Genomic DNA, 21,675 nt, shown 5'->3' with positions numbered 1-21,675 from the left:
TCAAACTTCATTGAATTTGCAAGTTTCCACGGCACAACGGTGAATGGAGTTTTATTTTATTTTTTTTTTATTATCAATATAAGTTTTTTTACAGGTGTTTTTCGATGTCTGTCTCACTAGGATATACCTGTGTCGAGACAGACGTATTGGATACATAAATTAGTGTTACATATTATTTGATACATATAATAATCCTATCATCTTAGTTTATTTTATTGTTTTTATTATTCATGCGAAAACTGTATTAATTGTCTTTAAGGCGATGCACTACGTCGTGTAATATTTTAAATTGAGCCGCCATCAATAACATCCCTTACGTAGATGGCGATAAGGTTTAAATTCCCGCTTAACACCATCCGCCTGTTTTGATTTATGCAAGAAAAAAGCATGGCTAAAAAGTGCCTTTTATTTTATTTTGTGGATGTTCAGGCATAAATATTTAATTTTTTTTCGATTATTTTATAAATAACTTAATTTTCCACATTATACAATAAAATCATAACCGAAAATGGGTTCGTAAGTAGGAGATTTTGAACTTTAAAGCAGTTTTCATAGGCCTTTACATTATTTTTTCTGGGCTTATAAAAAGACTTATCTAAAAAATACTCGATTATTTCAAAGGCCAAGATGTATTCTACTCGCAGTATTTAATTAAACATCTGAAACATTTCTAGGCGACCAAATTTTCAAACCAAAAACACATGATTTTGCATTACTACGTATGGCATCGCCTTAATTGTTTTTATAACATTTTGTAATTCCTTATAATTTTTATTCTTTATATTTCTTTGTCATTTATAAATATATTGTATAGGTGCAAATATTATTGTAAATTATTCTAAAGTTATTCCAACACTTCAGAAATAATAATTTCGATCGTGCAAACTGTCATATAATTATATTATTTTACGTCTGCCTGGCACTAATGCACCAATATAACGGGTGTTTTATATCCAGTATAACAATTTTAATTACAGATTAAACTGTTTGTTTCCGCAGATTCTGGAAGTTGAGCAGAATAGACGCCGCCGTGTGGATCTCCACCTGCCTGGTCACCATTTTTGTTAACATTGACATTGGGTAAATGCAATTTATTATTTAAAGATAGAATAAAGAAGAACACTAAAAAATGCCTTACAAATAGATTTAAATGGAAACCAATGAAGCCGCTGACTTGGTACTTACAGTAAAACTCTCGAAGTTTCCAAGGGACCGTGCAAAAAAATCGAAGGGATCCAAATTTCGAATTTTTTTAAGTTCAGTTTTTTTCTAGTATTGTACAAACAGTTTTTAGCATTATATATTTTTATATTTCATAGGTAAAATGAATTAAAAATAATTTTTGTTTCCGGCTACAACAGTTATTGGACAGTTATTTTTTTTTATTTTATTACATCAATACTTTCGTATTTTTTCAATCATAGCAAACACAAAATCACGAGCTGCCCCTGGTAACTCGCGAAATGCTTCAACAAAGTTGTACTTTTTATGACTGTTGAAAAAAAGTTCATTTCAGGTACCTTTGTTTTGACACTGGTTTCTGTGTTTTCTTAAATGGGATGCAGACAATAATGACAAAATGATCAGTTTTATGTTTTTGGTAAAAAAGGGACATTTTCAGGTACATTTCACCGCCTGTTATCGTTTATGATGGATTCACCGCCGAACTTTTTAAATTTCTAAAGCGAGAAGTAGTTTTAGCTAAAACTTTTTATGTGCAAAAAAATCGTGTTTGCAGTTTTTGCGACCGAAAAACAAAACCTGTTAAGCATGAAAATGCGTCAGAAAAGCGTGAGATTCACTGCAGTACCTTTTGGTTCTAGCCCATATAGCACTCGCTCTGTCTCTTTTACACTTGCCTAACATTAAAGCAAATAATGGTCAGAATTTCGGATCACGAAATATGCCCACATCGCATTTATTGTGTTCTTCTTTATCCCATGCATTTGAATATCAAATTCAATTAGTTTGAAATAATTTATGTTTTCTTTTTTTAACCTAATCTATGCAGCTGTTGCATATGTAATCTATCAGCAGCTATCCCTATGCGCGGATATACTCATAGAGGTATAATTAGAGGCGGTACTGCGTAATAATATCTCATCGAAACTTGTTCCACTATTAGAACGCGATAAGCGGTGCGCGTAGACAGGATTCAGTAGTTTTAGTTAGAGCGTTGGGAGTTGGACGTAGAAAAGCAGAACCTACCTCTTCTAAATATAATACATGAATGATTATACATTGTGTCAAAATGATGAATAGATTGTCTTGAAATGGCCAGCATTGTAAAGGTTAAAGTGGGAACTATGCTAATTATTTGTTCTTTGGCAAGTATAGAATAATGTCCGTGTTTAAAATTTCTCTCCTATTAAACTTACTTGTATATTTGCTTTCTCTAGTTTGTTGATTGGTATCATCGCCAGTGTGGGAACCCTGTTTATCCGTGCCCAGTGTCCGTACACCTGCATTCTGGGCAAAGTTGGCAACACCGATATCTATTTGGACGTGAAGAGATACAAAGCGGTAAGTGCGATCTTTAAGTTTTATTAATAAAATAAAGTATAAAGCAGCTCTACTTGTTTGTAATACCAGTACTAAAACTTGTACTAAAAACTTTGCAAGTGGCGAGCTCTGTCAGCATAAAATTTGCGAATCCATCCACATTTGCCACTTTAACTGCTCAGTTAACTGTTGATTCTCGGCCCATAAGTGTTTGCTCAAATTTTGTTCGATCTACTTGACGGCTGTTCAAATTGACCAACCTACTTAGTTGGTAAATATTTGTTCATAGTTTTTATTTTTATTGTAGGCCTTCCTTGTAGGCTTTTGCATACAATGAAGTTATAACATATTATGTTAAAGAAACTTATAAAGTTGTAGAATGAGTAGAATGAGTAAACGAAAGATGAAGTCTCAAACCTTCATCAGACTGTAAAACTTATCAATCCTTTACAATCCATCCTGATAGCTACGGCTCGCCTAACCTAAACACATCCACCAAACCTAACCCAACCTTAACTCATCCAACCTAACTTAACCTAAAAATATCCACTGGAACATTATAGGACAATATCTCACATAACCCAAATATATCCATTAAACACCACGGCAAATACAACTAATGAATCATTGCTTGTATCCACCAGGCATTGGAGATTCCCGCCATCAAGATCTTCCACTACTGCGGTGGGTTGAACTTCGCCAGTAAGAATGTGTTCCGCTCCACACTATACCGAAAGGTCGGCCTCAAGTCCTCCACTGACTCGCCCAAAAAGTTCAACTTCGATAACGGCCTGCTTAAAACAAGCTCGAAGGACTCTTCCTCGTTTGAATTTTCTCAGACTGATTATAAGGTAAAAATACAGTTGTCGTTTCCTCCTTATCCGTTCATTTCATTAAATATTCCAACTTAGCATAATCTTACTCAACTCAAAATTACAAGTAGTTCTGTGAACAGTAGACCAAAACAGTAAAACCAAAATTTTCCCTGAATTCATAAGATTTGTATGTAAGTACTTAAATACCCACCTAATTTATCAATAATCATTTCATATTGGGAAAAAGCATCATTACTGAATCATTTACCCGTCGTTTGCCGATGCGAAATTATTGCCGTGCGTCAGCTGATTCTATTTTCGTGTTTGATTTTAATCCTTATAATAATAATTAAAGCTCGGGACTCGTATGCAGATTCACTCTTAAAACCAGTTTTGTGCTCAGAATTTAACGATACAATTCCAGTTGTGGATTCATTTGCTGAAGCATTTCGAAGAAAACCGTCTCTCGTTCCGAGTGAAGTTTAAAATTCGAGTTGTACACCATTTACTGCAAAATTCGGAGGAAAACCATTTGCTTGTTCCTCGTATAATCATTATTTAAGCTTGTGGAATCACAAACTACTACAAACATCTGAACCCCAGACTCCAAAAAGGTTCCCCACCCCTGAATTAAAGGCAAAAAATAATTATTATTTGTTTTCTAGCCCACCCGCTACCTAATCCTGGATCTGACAGCCACCTGCTACGTGGACGCTGGCGGAGTCACCATGCTGAGGAGCATCTTCCACGACCTGGACAAGCAGGGGGTGCAACTCCTGCTGGCCAGAGCTAATGGTGAGTTTACCTAACCTAACCTATCTCCTTCCACTTCTTTACATCAAGGCCTAATGGTCGATACCATGACCAAACAGTATTCTGTATCAATGCGATAAGATACATTATTAGTCCCTTGAAAATAGATACAAAATGGTTACATACTTCTAATAATAATTGCTATTCGTGCAGTTCAGGTATGTAATCGGATTCATATCTTTTAAGATTAATTTCTTATATGATAAACAATCTCGTTGATTTAATGTGTTGCGGTTATTTGAGGTCATAATATCACAAGTAAAATGTTTCAAAGAGTAAATAGCCAATACACCGTTCTGATATTCGGTAAAAATCATTTTACCATGTCGATGACAGTACATTCTATCAACTTTTGGATGCACTCATGCACAATATTTAATAATTTACTGCAGTTGATAAGCTAAATAAATGTCGGTACTATCCAATTAAGATTTGGCTTAGGTGTTAACTCCAGTCCTTGGGGAGGAAAGTTCAATCCTCAGTCAAACCAAAAACAATAATCTTTGAAATTGGCTACTACCTGGCCTAAGAGATGGCGCAACTAGGTCGAAAATTGAAAATAGATGTATTATAGCAAAAAAAAATTTGAGGCTGGAGCAACAGTTACGGTGAATGGATTGCGCTATCGAGAGATGATTAATGATTTTTTATGGCCGGAATTGGATGGTATTGATCTGGATAACGTTTACTTTCAACAAGATGACGCTACGTGCCACACAAGCAACGAAACCATTAATCTTTTACGATTGAATATCAAAATAACACATCTTATTGGAAAACCCTGTATTAGTAAAATGTACATATTTGTTTTAATATGTACAAGTTCATTTTCCCCCATTTCCAAAGGGTATTTCTATAATATCTTACTTTTATCACTTCCTCTAAAACAATGTTTAGTCAAAGAAATTTTAGATACTTTCCAACATTTTGGAGGAGGCCCACCACTTCCCCGCCCTGTTTTAGGTACTGATGGTACCCCTTCAGAGCTCTCGCAAGGACGCTAATTTTTTAAAAAACGAATCTACATTTAAAATTTCAAAACAAGACCTCCAAAATGTCCATGCATACGATGTTATTCGCAGTATGCAAGTGCTGTGTTTTAATAATTTTAGTAAGTTCTATTCTACTTGGTTAATATAATAAAAACACATTTACAAAATGTCAACAATAGGTAGAGAAGAATTAAAATAATACACAGCCACCTACAAAGAGAACAAAAAAGAAAAATGGTAAAGTATGCGCCTCTTTCTGTGGTGAAGGGGGTGTCGATACCCACTAACAGGCAGACCTAGGGAGAGAAAGCTGGGCGTTGGATTGGCTTCACGAGAATCAGGTTCCGCGCCCCTAAGCCAGGAAACCGGTTGTGCCTCGACGAGAAGTGTGAGTTGGGGTTGGGAATATCCCGAAGACCATGAGGAGAAAGCGTCGGAATACCTGGAGGCAGGGCGGAAGGTTGCCGATCCACGTTCGGCCCATCCTCAGTCCAGTTCCTGACCTCAGGGGAGGCGCTGCGAGCAGACGATGACACAGATCCCTCATCGTGATTTGATCTTGAAGTTTGATATGCACGGACGAGGTCTTCTGTCACCCCAGAGTTGGGGTACGCCGGACTGACACAAGAAAAATATAAGTTCAGTGCTACTACCAGCAAGCAGGTCACTCTATAGTAGAAAAGAAAGAACAAGATACAAAGCAGTGTATAAAAATAAAAGAAAATCTTAAAAAAATTATAAGCAGAATCAGTCTGTTACAAAATATCCAAAATAACCTGCAATAAGAGATAAAAAGTAAACATTAGATGCAAATAATAAACATTAGTATAATCAGGAACAGAAAATTTGTAGAATGCTAATTAATACAGTAAATAAACAGAAAGAAAAAGAAAAGAAAAACAGTTATAAATATGTACATGAAAACAATTGTCTCGTAGTCCATTGTGTCCAGGAGCAACACCTGGCGTTAAAGCTATCGATTTTAGTCTAGTACTCGACTCTAAGATCAGACCATCTCTCAACCCAGATCTTTGTATACTTCCTCAGACACTCGAAATTCACTTTGTTCGAGACGAGATCGGAGTTCCAAACCGGTCTCGTTGTTACTTCCAAACCGGCCAATAATTCATCTCTTGCATCCATCATAATCTCACAGTGCCACAAAATGTGCTCAGCGGTTTGATCAGAACTACCACACGCGCAGTTTGGATGTGGGGACAGGGAGAGTCTATGTAGTCTCCCCCTGAACTCACCATGTCCTGACAAAATTTGGGTCATGTGATGATCCAATTTAATGTGGGCTCCTTCCATTCTGATTTTAACTGATGGGAAGAAGGAGAAAGTCCATCTTCCCATATTCGACCTATCCCAGCGAGATTGCCACTCGTTGAGTGACAAATCACTCATTTGTCTAAGCAGTCCAGGAAGAGTCCCGACACCGCCTGGCGTAAGAGTTACGCCGAGATGGGTAGCGGGGAGTCCCCTGGTCAACTTTTTCTTCGTTAAAACCTCCCTAATTTCTAGATCGATTGGCAGAATACCGGCCAACACGGGCAAAGCGTCTGAAGCAACGGTTCTATAAGCACCGGAGAGCGCCAGCAAGGGGGTTCGCTGACCCCTCTTGAGAGCCGAGAGTATAAGCGAATTCCCCAAACGGTGCTCCCACACAGAGGCAGCATACGAGACTTGCGCCACGTATGTACCCCTATAAAGTAGTCGCAGCGCTGGGGATCGCAACCCCCACTCAGCTGTAGAGATTCTTCTCAGTTTCAAGAAGAGGGCCTGGGCCTTGCTGGAGACCTCTTTAACATGAGTTAAAAAGGAAGACGATCGATCTAGTGTTACACCAAGATATTTGACAGAGTCTGCAAATTGAATAGTGGAGGCTCCCATTCTGATGAAAGGATTTCTTCCTCTACTGAGGGTGCCTTTCATCAAGAGTCCCACGGTCTTTTGGGGGGCAAAGTTCAACTTGTTCCTCTCACCCCAACTGAGGATTGCTCGCAAACCTTCTTCAGCCTTTCTTTCCACTTCCCTTCTGCTGTCCCCCGAGACCAGATACAACTTATCATCAGCGTAGTCGACCGATGTGCATCCTTCAGGAAAGGGTAACCTGGAGGAGTCATCAAAATTTATATTCCAATATTTAGGTGCCAATATGGAGCCTTGTGGGCATCCCTTATCAACCTTACGCACTATTTTCTGATCACCATAAACGATCTCTATTGTGCGATCATTTAAGTAATCGCAGTTGATTTTAAAAAGGTCTGGTGGGCAGCCTCTATTTTTAATTTTGGTGATCAACATCGGCCACCACGCGTGATCGAAGGCACCAGTTATATCTAAGAAGATTCCAATGACATACTTCTTTGGACAGACCTTCACCCATTCAAGCGCATACATAATGGCGTGCTCGGTAGATTTCCCAGGGACGAAGCCAAATTGTCGCTCACATGCTGGTGAAAGATATTGCTGCAACCTGTTATTTATTAGTGTTTCCAAAATTTTGCTGAAAACAGGCAAAAGGGTGATTGGACGGTAGACCTTCACGTCCGTCCTGAGTTTGTCGTTTCCCTTTGGGATAATCTTGAGCACACCTCTCTTCCATTCCGTAGGGAAAACTCCTCTACGCAGACATGTTTCCATAACCTGGAACAACTCTTCCTTGGCATGGATCCAGACGTTCTTCGCTATTATACCATTAAGACGATCGTGCCCTGGTGCCTTCTTCGGACCCAAACCCTTAATTATAACATCAATTTCAGCCTTAGTTACTTTTAGCGTTCTATCCTCACTGGCGAGGATCCTAGGTTGAAGCCGTGACAGAGCTCTTATCTGTTTGTGGTGGTCGTTTTCCCCGATTACTGAGTCTAATGGAACTAATTTATCCAACAAGGTGTTTAGTGTGCTGGTCACATCGGTACTCTCAGAGTTCCCAGAGGGATTATCCGATATGACGCTAGTCAAATACCGGTCAGAACCTTTTCCCGTTTTTTCGATTGCGCTGTGGATTTCCCACGGGTTGGCGTTACCCACTTGTTTTACCCAATTGTGCCATGCAGTTCGTTTTGCCGAGAGGATAGATAATTTGAAAGCTTTCCTGGCCCTACTGACACGAGTCTTAAGAGATGTGAGCATCTCTTGCGTGCCACCAGTCCTCTTTAGGGATCCAAGTGCCCTAAAAGCCCTCTTATAGTCCCCCTTCAGCAAAGTCAACTCACTCGACCACCACGGCGTTCTAATAGCGGTTTTTGGGTTTGATCTTCCCAAAGACCGTTCAGCAGCTGACACAACGGCTGCGTTAAAGTAATTCCCCAAATTATCCGGATCGTTTGCTGCTACGTTGTGAAATCCCCTTAGAGTGTCACGTAGAGCCTCCCCAAAGTTATCCCAATTCGCCCCTGTGGTTTTGAAGTTCCAGGAGGTTTTCGGAGCATGGGTCTTCTGGACCCCCACAGCAAAAGTAATTAATCTATGATCGGAGACAATTGCGCTATCATGGACCTTCCAGTTTGACATCCTGGTCGCAACTGATCCAGAGCAAAGAGTTAGATCTATGTTGCTCTCCCCATGTATGTTTGCGAATGTGGTTAAGTGACAGTTTTCATTTAATAGTAATAGACCTTGCGCAGCAATTAGATCCTCAACGGCGTCTGATCGTTCCGTTCTATGATTATTATCGTCAAACCACATTGGGGAGCGAGCATTAAAGTCACCTCCAATAACTATGTTACGGCCTTTAAGCGCGTTAAGGGCGCGCGTCAAGCTCAGAATGTGTGGTCCGACAGGGTTGCTATATTTAAAGTAGACTGAGATTAAAATAATCTCTATCTGGCCAAAATTAATAGATACACAGGTTTGGTATTCGTTCGACAGGCCAACCAGGAGGAGGGGGCTGATCAATGTGGTATTGACCAGGACACCCGCCCCCGGTGATCTGCCTACTTCAAGCACCGCCCCTGGATGACTTACTGGTGTTCTCCCTTGCCAGGTGTATTGCTCCTGGATGAGCATAAGGTCGATTTTCAGGTCGGACATGACCTTCAGCGCCTCGAGCGTAGCTGCCCGAGATCTCTGGAGGTTGATCTGACCTATGGTAAAGAGAGGGTTAACGGCCATAATCAGTCATTCTGACCTGAGCGTTTATGGCAGCCAACTGGGCCGGGCATTGTCTGTCACCTGTTGTGTGGTTGGACGGCTTCTTGAAACGGCTACAAGTAGCACAGACAGCCGCTTTGCCTTTGTTGGGGCAGACTTCGAAATCATGTCCAGTTGTTGCACAATGTCTGCAGATGGCGGCTTCCTGTGTACAAACCTTCGAAATATGACCATACAAATGGCATTTGAAGCATCTAGTGGCTCCAACGAAATCTCTAACCCTACAAGAATTCCAACCAAGGAAACAATGGCCACTGTCGATTAGAATTTTCCTGGCCTCGGGATGGCAGGTTAAGATCATGTTCATATACGGCCCGTCCCTCTTTCCGAAGAGCGAGACTCGTCGCATGGTCCTTATGTGATCTTCCTTGGTGAGGCTACCTTTATCTGAAATGTTATTAGTATAAATTTCCTCAAAAAGGGCCACGTCTGAGCTTGCTTCTCCTCTTGGGACGTCATACAAAACGATTTTGGGTAATCTGCCTTGGGGGGAGATCATCTTAATTCCTTGGGCGCTTAGTTTTTCTTCAGCCTTTTTGATGTTATCTAGACCTCCAAGAGAGGTGGTCTGTAAGGCCAGGCCAGCTCCCTTTATCTTACGAGTGCGCACCACTTGAAAGCCGTCCTTTAAAATACTTTCCAACAAAGCTAAACAATGCACTTCTACTGGCAATTAGATAGAACACACATTGGTCTAAATATAAATTGGACACCGAATCTTGGATCACTAGCCAAGACAGATCAAACATTGAAGAACCTTTTTTTAAACATGATGTAGCTCTTGAGACCATTGCAAATACTGCCATGGGCTGTTCATATAGTCTGAAGCAGACCGAAGAAGAGATGGATAACCAACACCTCTGATATCACTCCGTTTGGTGACTTGGCAGCCTCAAAGATGACATAGGCCCTGAGGGAAAATATTTTCCTCTATGCAGACCTTAACAAAAATATTTATAGGAAGTTGTAGGCGCTCCATTCTTTTATTTCATTTATCAACATGTCCTTTAAATTTTAACATTCTTCATCTTATTCCAGGTCCAGTACTAGAGATGATGGATCGATTTGACCGCCTGGAGACGGACAAGATCCACTTCACAACCTTTCCCACAGTCCACGACGCAGTTCTCTTCGCCATGTCGCACATGCAGACACCCATCACCTCCATCACTACCTCGTGAGACCACATTCATCTATCTCGTAGCCACAATACTATCGATAACCCGAGGCAATAATGCCTCGTCATGAAACAACATTGAGCTATCTTGAAGCCACAACAATCTATACATAATGAATTTGGCAAAAGAACACCGAGTCTTGCATCGACCTATCTCGAAGCCACAATAATCCATAGATAACTGATGAGGCAATAATAATGGTCTCCATAATGCCTCGTCATGAAACAACATCGAGCTATCTCGATACAACACCACTATTTAGATAGTGTAAGGAAGAAGAATGATGGCCAATATAAGGCCTCGTCATTGGACAACATCGATATATCTCGAAGCCACAATAATCTATAGATAACAAATGAAGCAGTAGAATGTTGAATGTCTGAGACAACATCTATCTATCTCGATGCCAAACCACTAAACAGATTATTTATGACAGTTACCGGTTTCAGCCTATCACGACCATCGTCAGATTGGTTCAGTTAGATGAAACAGAAGAACACTGGCGCATATAAAATGCTTTGTCGTCTTATGATAAAAATGTCCTATAGAAATAGGGAAAAGAATGCTAGCCTATTTTTGTTGGTAAAAATCCTCAACATTAGTGACAAAAATCGTAGATTACCTTTGAGATTCCTAAAAGAATGCAAAATATGATAATTTATTGAGTGTTCGACAAATAACACAAGCTTAAAAACCACCCTCAAAATCACACACTTATCTGTGGGGCAGATTATTTTGGTAGATATTGAGAGTACCAGTGTAAAAAAATTATTCACTTAGTTGCCTAGTTCATTTCTTAGTTCCCTCTTCCTTGCCTGCACAGATAAGTGTGTGAGCCTTTATATTACATGCATTTTATATTAAATGTCTCGGTTTTTCTGGTAGTGTGGGTTTGAGATGGAAATGTCACATAAGATTGTCTTGCATTTTTAATCTTAACCTCGTTACTATAAAAAGGTTCTCATTCAAATATATTCGTCGTAGAACTATTTTAATGTGAATAAATTTGTCATTGTGATATTGAAAATTGTATACTGAATGCAGAATTCAATACTTGAGGCCATAGTTTCAAATAATGTTAAAATAAGACAATAAAGAAATAAAATTCACGGTAGCAACTAATTGAATTATGTTTCATTAACTTATTTTTATATTGATAAATCTTACCAAAATGGCCGTGACATAAATTATTGTAAAGTACTTTGCAATATTTGATTCTTATTGCTTTCTATTTACGTGAAATGTATTAAAATCATTTCTCACCTTTGCTACTGTGTATGTATTGAATAATTATACAAGATTTAAATTAAGGCAGCTTTTTAATACGTTGTTATTTTTATAAACAGACAGTTTCTTATTTTCTATGCATTTTATTTACTTACTTATGCATGTATATTTTTTTATAAATCTAACCTTTATGTAGAAGTTTTAAATTAAAAATTACGATTAAGATATTCTTGTATCCAAAAGAGGAACGAAAATAATTTTTTACCTCGTCCATCAAATGGAAAAACGGGCAATAATATTTTTAATGTCGGGCGTTGTGTAATATGTAATAAATGCATTAAGTAGTTTAATTATTTTGGCATTGAAACGAAGCTTTTAAAAATGAATATATCTGGAATGTGCCTTTGTCTTGCCATTTGGAATTTGGACTTATTGTTAGAGATTACAACATACGTACTTAATTGAAATATTTCGTAACCATTATAACCAGCTAGGTATGCAAAACCTATCAATGTTGCCACGTCTGTGGAATAGGTCTAAATTTGAAATGTTAAAAAATGATTAAGCTAAAGAAAATGTTTATACATATATCTTTTCTTTGCATTATGTAGTTAGAATTAACAGGTCTATCTGTGATGCTCTTCATATTTGTAGCCTATATTAGTTAAGTTATATTTTCTAAATGCATTGATGCAATGTGATAATCTATATTGCTGGCAGCTCTGAAAAAAAATCTATTAAAAATATTGAATATTCGAGTATGTACTTCTTTTCCAACTCCTACTATCCGTGCGCATGAACAATGCGATAAACTTGCCAACAAACTCGATACTTACTTTGTCTAGGTTCAGTAAAGTGTCTAATGTGTTATTCAAATGACATTGTCTATTATAATTGCCCTACTCTACGATTCAGCCTATTTCTATAGTTAACTGAAGGCTTGCCTTGAAACGATCTTTCAAATAAATAAATTAATTACTTAATCAGACTATTCATTACTGTTCTACGGCAAAATTAATGAGATACAATATAGTGAAATTGTATGGGAACGTTTCTAAGTATAATTATTTTTGGACTGGACGTACGAAGGTTAAAATTATTTTTTTTCCCATTTAATATTTTCTCGTTATAATACATAATAAATATATCATTAAAACTAAAGTTGTTATTAAGTAATAGAAATGATTTGAGATTTTCACACCCAAAATAATTATTTTGATTAATTTTTGGGTTATTATGCTGTGTTGTATTTCCTCCTTTTTAGCCAACACTTCAGACAGCGTTACAGTGTTGATCATTAGGGCATATGTCACACTGATGGACACTGTAGTGCTGTCCGAAACGTCGGCTAAAGAGGGAAGCACAGCATGATAATCAAAAAATTAATTACAATGATTGTTAAAAATACCTCAATGAAAAAGTATTCCACGCCGATGGATATTATTTTGTTCTTCCTATTGAACTGTTACTGTTACTATTCTGTAATTAAATTAATTATTTTTAGTAAACATCACCTCATCTTCATTGGCTTAATATCACAAACTAATTCAATAGTAACTATATTTTATTTTAATGTAATTTGGGCACAAAATAAACATATTGTTTTCACTGTTGTTAGTATTTATTTTTCTAGTCCAAAGCTGTGTATATAAAAGTATTAAAGCTGCAGTAAAATGTCGATTTTTCATTCCCTTTCAAACTGTGAATTTCAATTTTTTTTTGTCAAATTACCATTGCCAATTTTTATTCATACATGTATCACCACTCTTAGATGTATAAGGTTTAGTTTTATCTATATAATATGTATTATAAAATAGTAAAAACGTAGATAGATATTGACACTATAAAAAAAATTGAAAGTTAACATCAGATAATGATTGCAATTTTGACTTCATTATAGCTATTCCGCAAGCAAAAGAAGATGCATGCCTATTAACCATGGACACATCAACCAAGTATATTATATCGATGCATGCGCAGAAACGGCGTGATTTATTAGTAGTTCGCTAGCGTTCGTTGGTGGACCTTGGTCTTGTTTTGGTCCAACGATAAGTACCTACTGCATATTTTCATTAATTAAAGTCATATTGTAAAAGTTCACTATTAAAATGTGGAGAAACATTGATTTACAATAGTATTGATACATTGCAAATTGATTTTTCCTCTATATTATTTGCAACAACATATCAAAAATTGTCTCTATTTTTGTTTTTTTAAACTCCTTACTGTCAACATAAAGTAAAAAATATTTCCAAAAATGAAGACAACTTGCCTTATTTTGTGAAGTCAAGCTCCATAGCTAGTGACAGAAATAACATTAAGAACTCAAAATAATTGTGTTTACCTAGAAATTCCATACAGAAAAAGCTGTGCTAATTTGGTGACGTTGGGAAAATCATTTCTCACTTTTACTACTGTGTATTAAATAATTATACAAGATTAAGGCAGCAGGCAAATTAATATGTTATTTTATTATTAATATTTATTTTTATAAACAAGCAGTTTCTGAATATATCAGCTGGGAGCTTACCATTCAAGAGTTTTTAATTGGATATACAAACAAATTTTCTATTTTAAAGTTAAGATATTTGGACCTAGTCTAGCCCCTTAAACTTATCACTTCTTAAATTTTACTTTTTTTCTTCTCTTTATTATTATTGATTAAAAGTGGTGTATACAACGCATTTCATTTTAATATCCTTCAATATGGTGAGATTTTATATTATTTGTGATCGTAACAATCTTTGCAAGGTCCTACAAATTGTTGAAAGAGGAGATAAATTAAAATTACAAATACAATAAATAAACTGTTGAAATATGTATATTTTATAATTATCATAATTATATAAGATTTACTCTTAATTAGTTAAGATTTATTTGATTGTTATACTTAACTATTTACATACATTTACTGTAAAATATTTCAAATTGCTATATGACCAGCTGAAAGCACATAATGTATCTTAATTTTTTTTTTTAATTTGCTCACCACGAATTCATTTTATGTTTATGTGAATTCATCACTTAGTTTATGTGAATTCAATACTTTGTTTATGTGAATTCAATATTTTGTTTATGGCGAATATGTATATTACAATGGCTGACATATATATCGATGTCTCCTACACATAACAATGCATCTACAAAAATGAAACTTTCCAGGAAAGCAGTTTAAGCCCCCGCATTCCCAATGTCCACCGATTTATAACAAGTTTCTCTTTAAGTTTTTAAGTTCTCTAAAAATAAATATTATTTTTTAAGATAATATCTATACATTTGTTATGTCGAAACATTAAATATTTGAAATTCTCTCGATAGAAATAAATCACAAAGTAAGCTCTGAAAATTATTAAAAACACGTTTTGTTCTGTTATTTAATATGTTATAAGCATGAAAAAAATCACTATGTATCTTTAGATGCAACTAAAGCATTTGTCAAGAGATTTTTGCTCCATTTTAAACGAGTCGTGTTTTATTAAATATTTTCACCATTTTCTCTTAATTGTTATCGTTTTTTAATATTAGCGCGTTCCCTCTAACATTCGTATTTACATATCTCCCTTTCAAACCATCTTTGAACGCTTACTACGGGGCCTTAAAGTAAGAAATGTTAGAACTTTTCATACAATTCACCAACCGATTTGATATTTTCAGTACATACTAACTTTAGTTATGGGCTTTAGTTGCACGTGTATATGTATATGGATTCTTGTTTTGTACTTATCAGTTAAAGTGGTACGTGGCCGCATATACACCGGAAACTACAATAATCTTATATCTAGATAACATTGAAATGAGACTATGTTTCTTGTAACCATAGATAAATGAAACAACAATGTGAAAAAAAAAATGTCCTGCGTCCCGTCCCGCCAAAAGACAGTTAACTGAATGTTGCTCACATATAAGCCGCAATACCACCCTCAGCGGGATGCCGAACAAACGCGTAACCTGACATTCACGCTTGTACGTTGTGATTTATTCAAAAAGTATGTAGATGACCGCTTTTACGTGTCAGAAAATAGATTTTTTTATTTCCATTTCGCTTAACTGCTAAACTGAAGTGTTTTCAAAATGTTTATGAAAAAAAGTAAAATTACCTAAAAGTGTAGTTAATCGGTTATTAGTAGAAGCCATTGATAAATAATTTATCTCTTTTGGACAATTTTTATAAGACAACTTTTTAATTTTGTCCGATTAAAAATACATATTTGTAAAACTGCTGTGATCCCTAGAAAACAGTTACTTAAAACAGTGATATATTTATATTATGATTGATATTTTTATATATATTTTTTTATGTAGTGAAATGTTATAATATTATATTAAGAGTTAGATATTATGTAATGCATTTTTTAATATGACTATATTTTGTATAATGGTCGCCGACAGGCAAATTTTATATGTTAAAACAATGCCATAAATAAATTATTATTCAGATATTATGTTTTATTTATCAACACTGTTATGATAGAATAATATGACATTTTCCATACATTGAGATGGCAACTATAACAATAGCCTCTAGTGGTGAAAGATACAGGTTGGTTTTCTTTCATTCTTTCATACATTTTAAAGGATATTACGTGAAACATATTCTTTATTTTAAGTTATCTAATAAATTATAGAAATCGAAAATAGGGATTTATTGCAATGCAGAAATTCTGTGACTAATTATCATATGTATTCCTCATTGCCCAGAATTCTAATGTAGAGAAATAATTACACTGAGTAAGTGGACATCAACTTATTACTAAACAAATACAAAAGATTGTTACTGAGACAGTTCAATTATCTATAAAACCTTATAATGTTTGCTTTCATGTGTAAAAGCACCTAAAAAGGGTGTTAATAAATAAATAAGAGTGAAAAAATTGTCAAAATTCTGCTTTAAGTTGCAATGTTCTGTCATTACAGAAATGTTCTTTTGTAGCAGTTATTTCTAGTCCGCTACAGAGTCATAGCAAAAATCAGTTCCCATCACTGATTTACGGCTGTTTTAAGGAGGGCAACATCGGGAGAACGAGAGACGGGCGGGCGGTCAGGACGGCCACTTCCAGGCGTCAGTATTCAACAGGCTGCGATACCAGAGCGTTGTGAAGCAGAGAAGACACGAGCCACCTCATGGGCCGACATATTATTACGAGCTACGATGACGACGCAGTTAGCTATTATTACCTTGGTCATCCAACGCTCTACACATTAAAATTTTAGCTTTGCCGGATGGCACTGCTTTGGCGCCCTTTCACGTTTATCAGGTCAGTTAAATTCTAATGTCACCAACCTTATTGTCAATCTCTCAATGTAATTTTAAATTTTCCAAACGTGCATTCAATACTTCGGATGATGCACACCCCTGAGATATTTACTATTGATTTAAAGAGTTCTTATGTTATCTAATGTTGTAGAAATAAATAATGTATCTTGAAATCATTTCCTTCCTTCTTTTATTTCTACACTATGTTACCACATAACTTGTTACAAAGGCGACAAAGTGCCTTGCAACCTTAATATCCCGTTATAAATGACGGCAACGTGGCTTATGTAGTCATAACCGTTATACTTTTTGCAGTTACAGCCATTTGCAGTTGTGCCATCGTCAGTCAGTTCCTTGCGAAGTAACCACAATCAACAAAGAAAATTAACATGTATCATTGAAGAAGATAATACTAATAAATCTAAACGAAACATGAAACAGAACAAGACACAGAAAAATAAAAAGGTAATGGTCTCAGCTGGGAATCGAACCCAGGATCTCTGTCTTACCAGGACAACGCCTCTAACCGAGTGGTCAGCAGCGTTGGCCGAGTGGCCATTGATGGGTATAATCTTCAAAAGTTAAAAGAAAAGTTATCCCAATGATAATTAAATAAAAGAAAGTTCATATAATAATAATAATAAATAATTTATAATTTAGGCTAATTTATATGGCAATGTTTTCGTGAAAAATCACCTCAAGGGCGCTGTACATATATATATTGAATAATAAATACGTCATAATAATTAGTGACGATTCATAATAACTAGTGACTTACATCTAAGCCTTATTTCTAGTGACTTACGATTAAGGCTCATACTGACTTACATCTACGACTTATATTTCAGCACCCTTTAGGTGATTTTACACAAAAACGGCGCTATACAAATCATCCAAATATTATTATTATTTTATTATAACTAGTGACTTACGACTAGGCCTAAAAATACTGTCTTAATGACATATATATTTACATATGTAGAGACTTGTGTAACTCAATATAATGTAACTCGACGAATACATACAATTGATTGAGGGCTGTAAAGCCAAATACAACACACTGCCATAATACTGGCGAATTGATTCAGCTTTGGATTTATTTGGCACTTCATCGTTGCATGGATGTTGTGTTGAGTGGTGTGTGGTATATCTATAGATAGTATGTCATGTAGGCCATTTAAAAAGATTAGCCTAAATGTTTTCCCAACTCCCCCACTTAAGGCACGGATGATAGAAATTACAATTTCAGTGGTGGGAGATGGTAAAAGATGCATCAAAGTTCCTTTTTTATTCAATGTTTATGCCACCATTTTGTGTAAGGTTCATTCTAAATTATTCACAAATACAGTAGTAAATCATTCATTCATCATTCATCTTGTAGGCACACACGCCTTCCGGCAATCGAGCAAAAATATTATATTTGATTTACTTTCAATGAGGTTTCTTTGAATTTTGATCTTGCACTAACAAACATTTTTTTGGATTCTTTTTGAAAACCGCCGAACACCCACTTTCCATCTATCAGTCGACCCCTGTTGTATTTACATCTTCCAATCTGAGCTTCGTAAATTTATACTGCAATGCCAAATTCTAATACCACTAACTTTTAATTGTGATATTATACGTAATGATAAAAAATGTGAAAAGTGTGGAAATCCATGTAAGTACTTTCACTTCACGTCAAAGCATAAGTGTGGAAAATCAATCACGGTACCAGAGGCCAGAAGGGTTATTTGAAGAACTCGAAATTAGTAGACGGACAGGACTCGGCATCATTTTGTAAGGAAGTGTTTCCTTGGTGCAACAAAATTTCAACAAAAACGTGCGACCTTTAAAATAATGTAGAAATTGTAGAAATTTCGAACTGCCGAACGCGCGACGAATTTCGAAAGTTCGAAGCTTTAATGCATAGATGTATACCACCAAATACCCTATAATATAAATTATACCTTTAATAGGAAGCTACAAACCAAAACTATGTATATTCTTGGTATACCTTATATTGTAGGTAATAGGCATTAAAATCGCTTCACAAACGTAGTCTAGAAACATTCGATTTCAAGCACAAAACTGGTTTTTATTTATTTTGTAAATAATTTTATAAAAAAGCAAAAAATTTAATTAAGTGAAACTGACACAGATAATCTTAGCTATAATACTGTATTTTTTTAAGTTATTTTCTTTACGCCATCATACATTTCTATTGAAAAAATAATTTTTTTAGTAGTTTACATTTATATTTTTTATTGAGTAATTTATTTCTTAATTTGTATTCTAATCAAGCGAAACGATAGGAAAATCTTCAATTTATCTAAAGCATATTTTTTTGTATTCATAATGTACACAAATTCGTTATAAAGATTAATCAAAATAGTGATTTAGCACTAAGCTTAGGCCTTAAAGTCTGACGTTTCCCATACATTCTGATGGCAACCTTCTACACTAGCGCCTCCTAGCGGCGTCAGTTGTGCGTTTTGGTTTTATCTCATAAATTTTAATGGTTTTATGTGAAATTATATATTTTTTTTACGTTAATAAATTTTTAAAATAGATATCCCACTACAACCATACTGCTTTTTTTGCTTCTACATTAAAAAAAACATTAAAGCTGCTATTAACTGTCTTTGATGATTTAGAAAGGTAAAAAAAAAACATAATAATTGTAAGTTTGTAATTTGTTAATATTAAAAAGTTGTGATAATTATTTTAAATTTATTAATATTACATATCAATATATTTGACATATTCGATAATTCAAAACACATACAAAATTCTGTTTTCCATCCTTCATATAATCCGGGCTTCTTCAAGTCCCGCATTAATAAATCCTTTCTTACAGTCTCTACCTTAACCCACCTCACAAGGTTGCCCAACTGGGTGGCGACATAGCTCCTCTGCCTTTACACTGTACAGACAGGGGCGCTCTTGTGAGTAAAAAAATACAAAAATGTGTTTTGAACATAAATGATGATGATGATGATTATAACACCAACTTGAACACAGAATGCTACATGGACCTAGCACAGCTTTGCTGAATTAACCTTATTTTTTATAATAATATTTTCGTGGTTTAATCCACGTTTTATGCAATCAAGAACAATTTATTTGCTAGGATTTAACAAAACATTTCACGACTTGGGAGTGTCTTTGCTGTTGGTTCGTAAACTACTAAAACGTAAACCACGGAATCCATTTTTTTAGATCAAAATTTATCAAAATACAAATTAGAAAGCTCAAAACACCGCCACCAAATCCTAAATAAATTAAGTTTGCCGCCATTGAAAGGGATATCAAAGTCAACACGCTACACTAGCTCCCTCTAGCGGCTAGAGTTGTTGAAATTGCTATTATTTCATTGGAGTTGGACGTATTATATTATAGGGTATTTGATACAACTCACTTTCGAAGCCCTGAAGCATAGTTTCGAAGAATTTTCAAACTTCGAAGTGTCATAATGACAGTAATATTAATGTTGCCAGAGATATATTGTATTCCTCAAAAGGAGTCAAAATGAATATCCATAGATATACCACAGAACGTCTTTCAAAAGCGAAGACAGAGGAAGAACTGGGTTGATTCTGAATCATAGTTACTTACTTTTTTAATTTCCAGATGAAGTATTAGGGCCAAACAAACCACAATACTAGTTATGCCTCGTTCAGAAGTTTCAGTTTTAGTGTATCAACTTTTATTGAACGAAAAAATTGAACAAGATTTGATTCACACGGTTCAACCTAAATCGAATTGAAATTGTTAATCAAGATGGCGTCAACTGAAATCATTAGCCTACGAGTCTCTATAATTTCTGACATTTTGTAGAACCAACTTGAGAATATGTTAAGTATAATATAAGAAAAAGCAGAAAAAATATTTCAGTTATAAAATGGTTTCCAAGAAGAAATTAATTAGATGCATCTAACACTACTTTGAGAGAATGGGCATTAGAATATTAGAAGACAGTGAAGGGTATCGAAATTATTTACGAATTTCTTAAGAACATGTTATCTAAACTTCAAGAAAAATTTAAAAACAGGATATAGTTTCGCGAGTAGCTACCCCGACAAAAACAAAATTACAAATAACATTGAGATATTTGGCAACAGGAGATTCATTTTTAAGTCCTCACTCTTCTTTAATTTCATTACTAATCCTAATTCCTTTTGTATATGGTTTTGATTGTTTTTATTGCATGTCTACCGGAGTCAATCCCGCAACAGCCATTTCAAAAATAATATTATTTTAATGCAGTGTCACGGGCATTTCCATTCTTGAATGATTCTTGCTTTTGATCACAAAGACATGAAAGACTTTGGTATAGATTATGAATCGATAAATCGAAACATCGTTATATCATCTAACCTGATGGTATTTTCATTTTAAATTTCAGACATTATTTCATTGAAGAAGATGCCGTGAAGTTCGTCTAACATTTGTTTTCGCCCGCAGGGAACAAAAAATCGCAAGCGAGTTGAAAATTGTCTATACGTTCACAAATATCGATTCGGTGCGAAACTCGAATAATGACTGATATTTGAACAACAAAAGTAGACGGGCTTTCAATTTTAGTTATACAACTAAAAAAAGATTAACTTTGTTGAAAGAAGTTCATACTCTTTATCGATAAGCTAAAAGCTTTCTAAAAGAGAGTTGATCAACAAAAAATTGAAACGTCTGAACATGAATTAGATAGACAGATGAAAGGTTTTTTAATAAGCCCTTGCTTGTTAGGAGTTTTC

General features: G+C 35.4%; 1 protein-coding gene across 4 annotated transcripts in view; it reads left to right on the top strand.

The window, feature by feature from the left end:
* Prestin (solute carrier family 26 member prestin) overlaps window positions 1-16,080 on the top strand; it is a 193,699-nt gene extending 177,619 nt beyond the window's left edge. For all 4 annotated transcript variants that reach the window (XM_089645149.1, XM_089645152.1, XM_089645151.1 and 1 more), the window contains exons 13-17: window positions 1,000-1,080; window positions 2,400-2,523; window positions 3,147-3,353; window positions 3,983-4,112; window positions 10,319-16,080. In XM_089645149.1, coding sequence (XP_089501275.1) covers window positions 1,000-1,080; window positions 2,400-2,523; window positions 3,147-3,353; window positions 3,983-4,112; window positions 10,319-10,461 — 685 coding nt within the window. In that variant the 3' untranslated portion in view covers window positions 10,462-16,080. The remainder of the gene's footprint in view (window positions 1-999; window positions 1,081-2,399; window positions 2,524-3,146; window positions 3,354-3,982; window positions 4,113-10,318) is intronic.
* Window positions 16,081-21,675: the final 5,595 nt, after the last annotated feature.

Source organism: Hesperophylax consimilis, chromosome 22, assembly GCF_061612785.1.
Source record: "Hesperophylax consimilis isolate HC1 chromosome 22, BYU_Hcon_1.0, whole genome shotgun sequence".
NCBI classification, from domain to species: domain Eukaryota; kingdom Metazoa; phylum Arthropoda; class Insecta; order Trichoptera; family Limnephilidae; genus Hesperophylax; species Hesperophylax consimilis.
The sequence above is the reverse complement of the archived record's forward strand: the minus strand, read 5'-3'. Positions and strand labels throughout refer to the sequence as shown.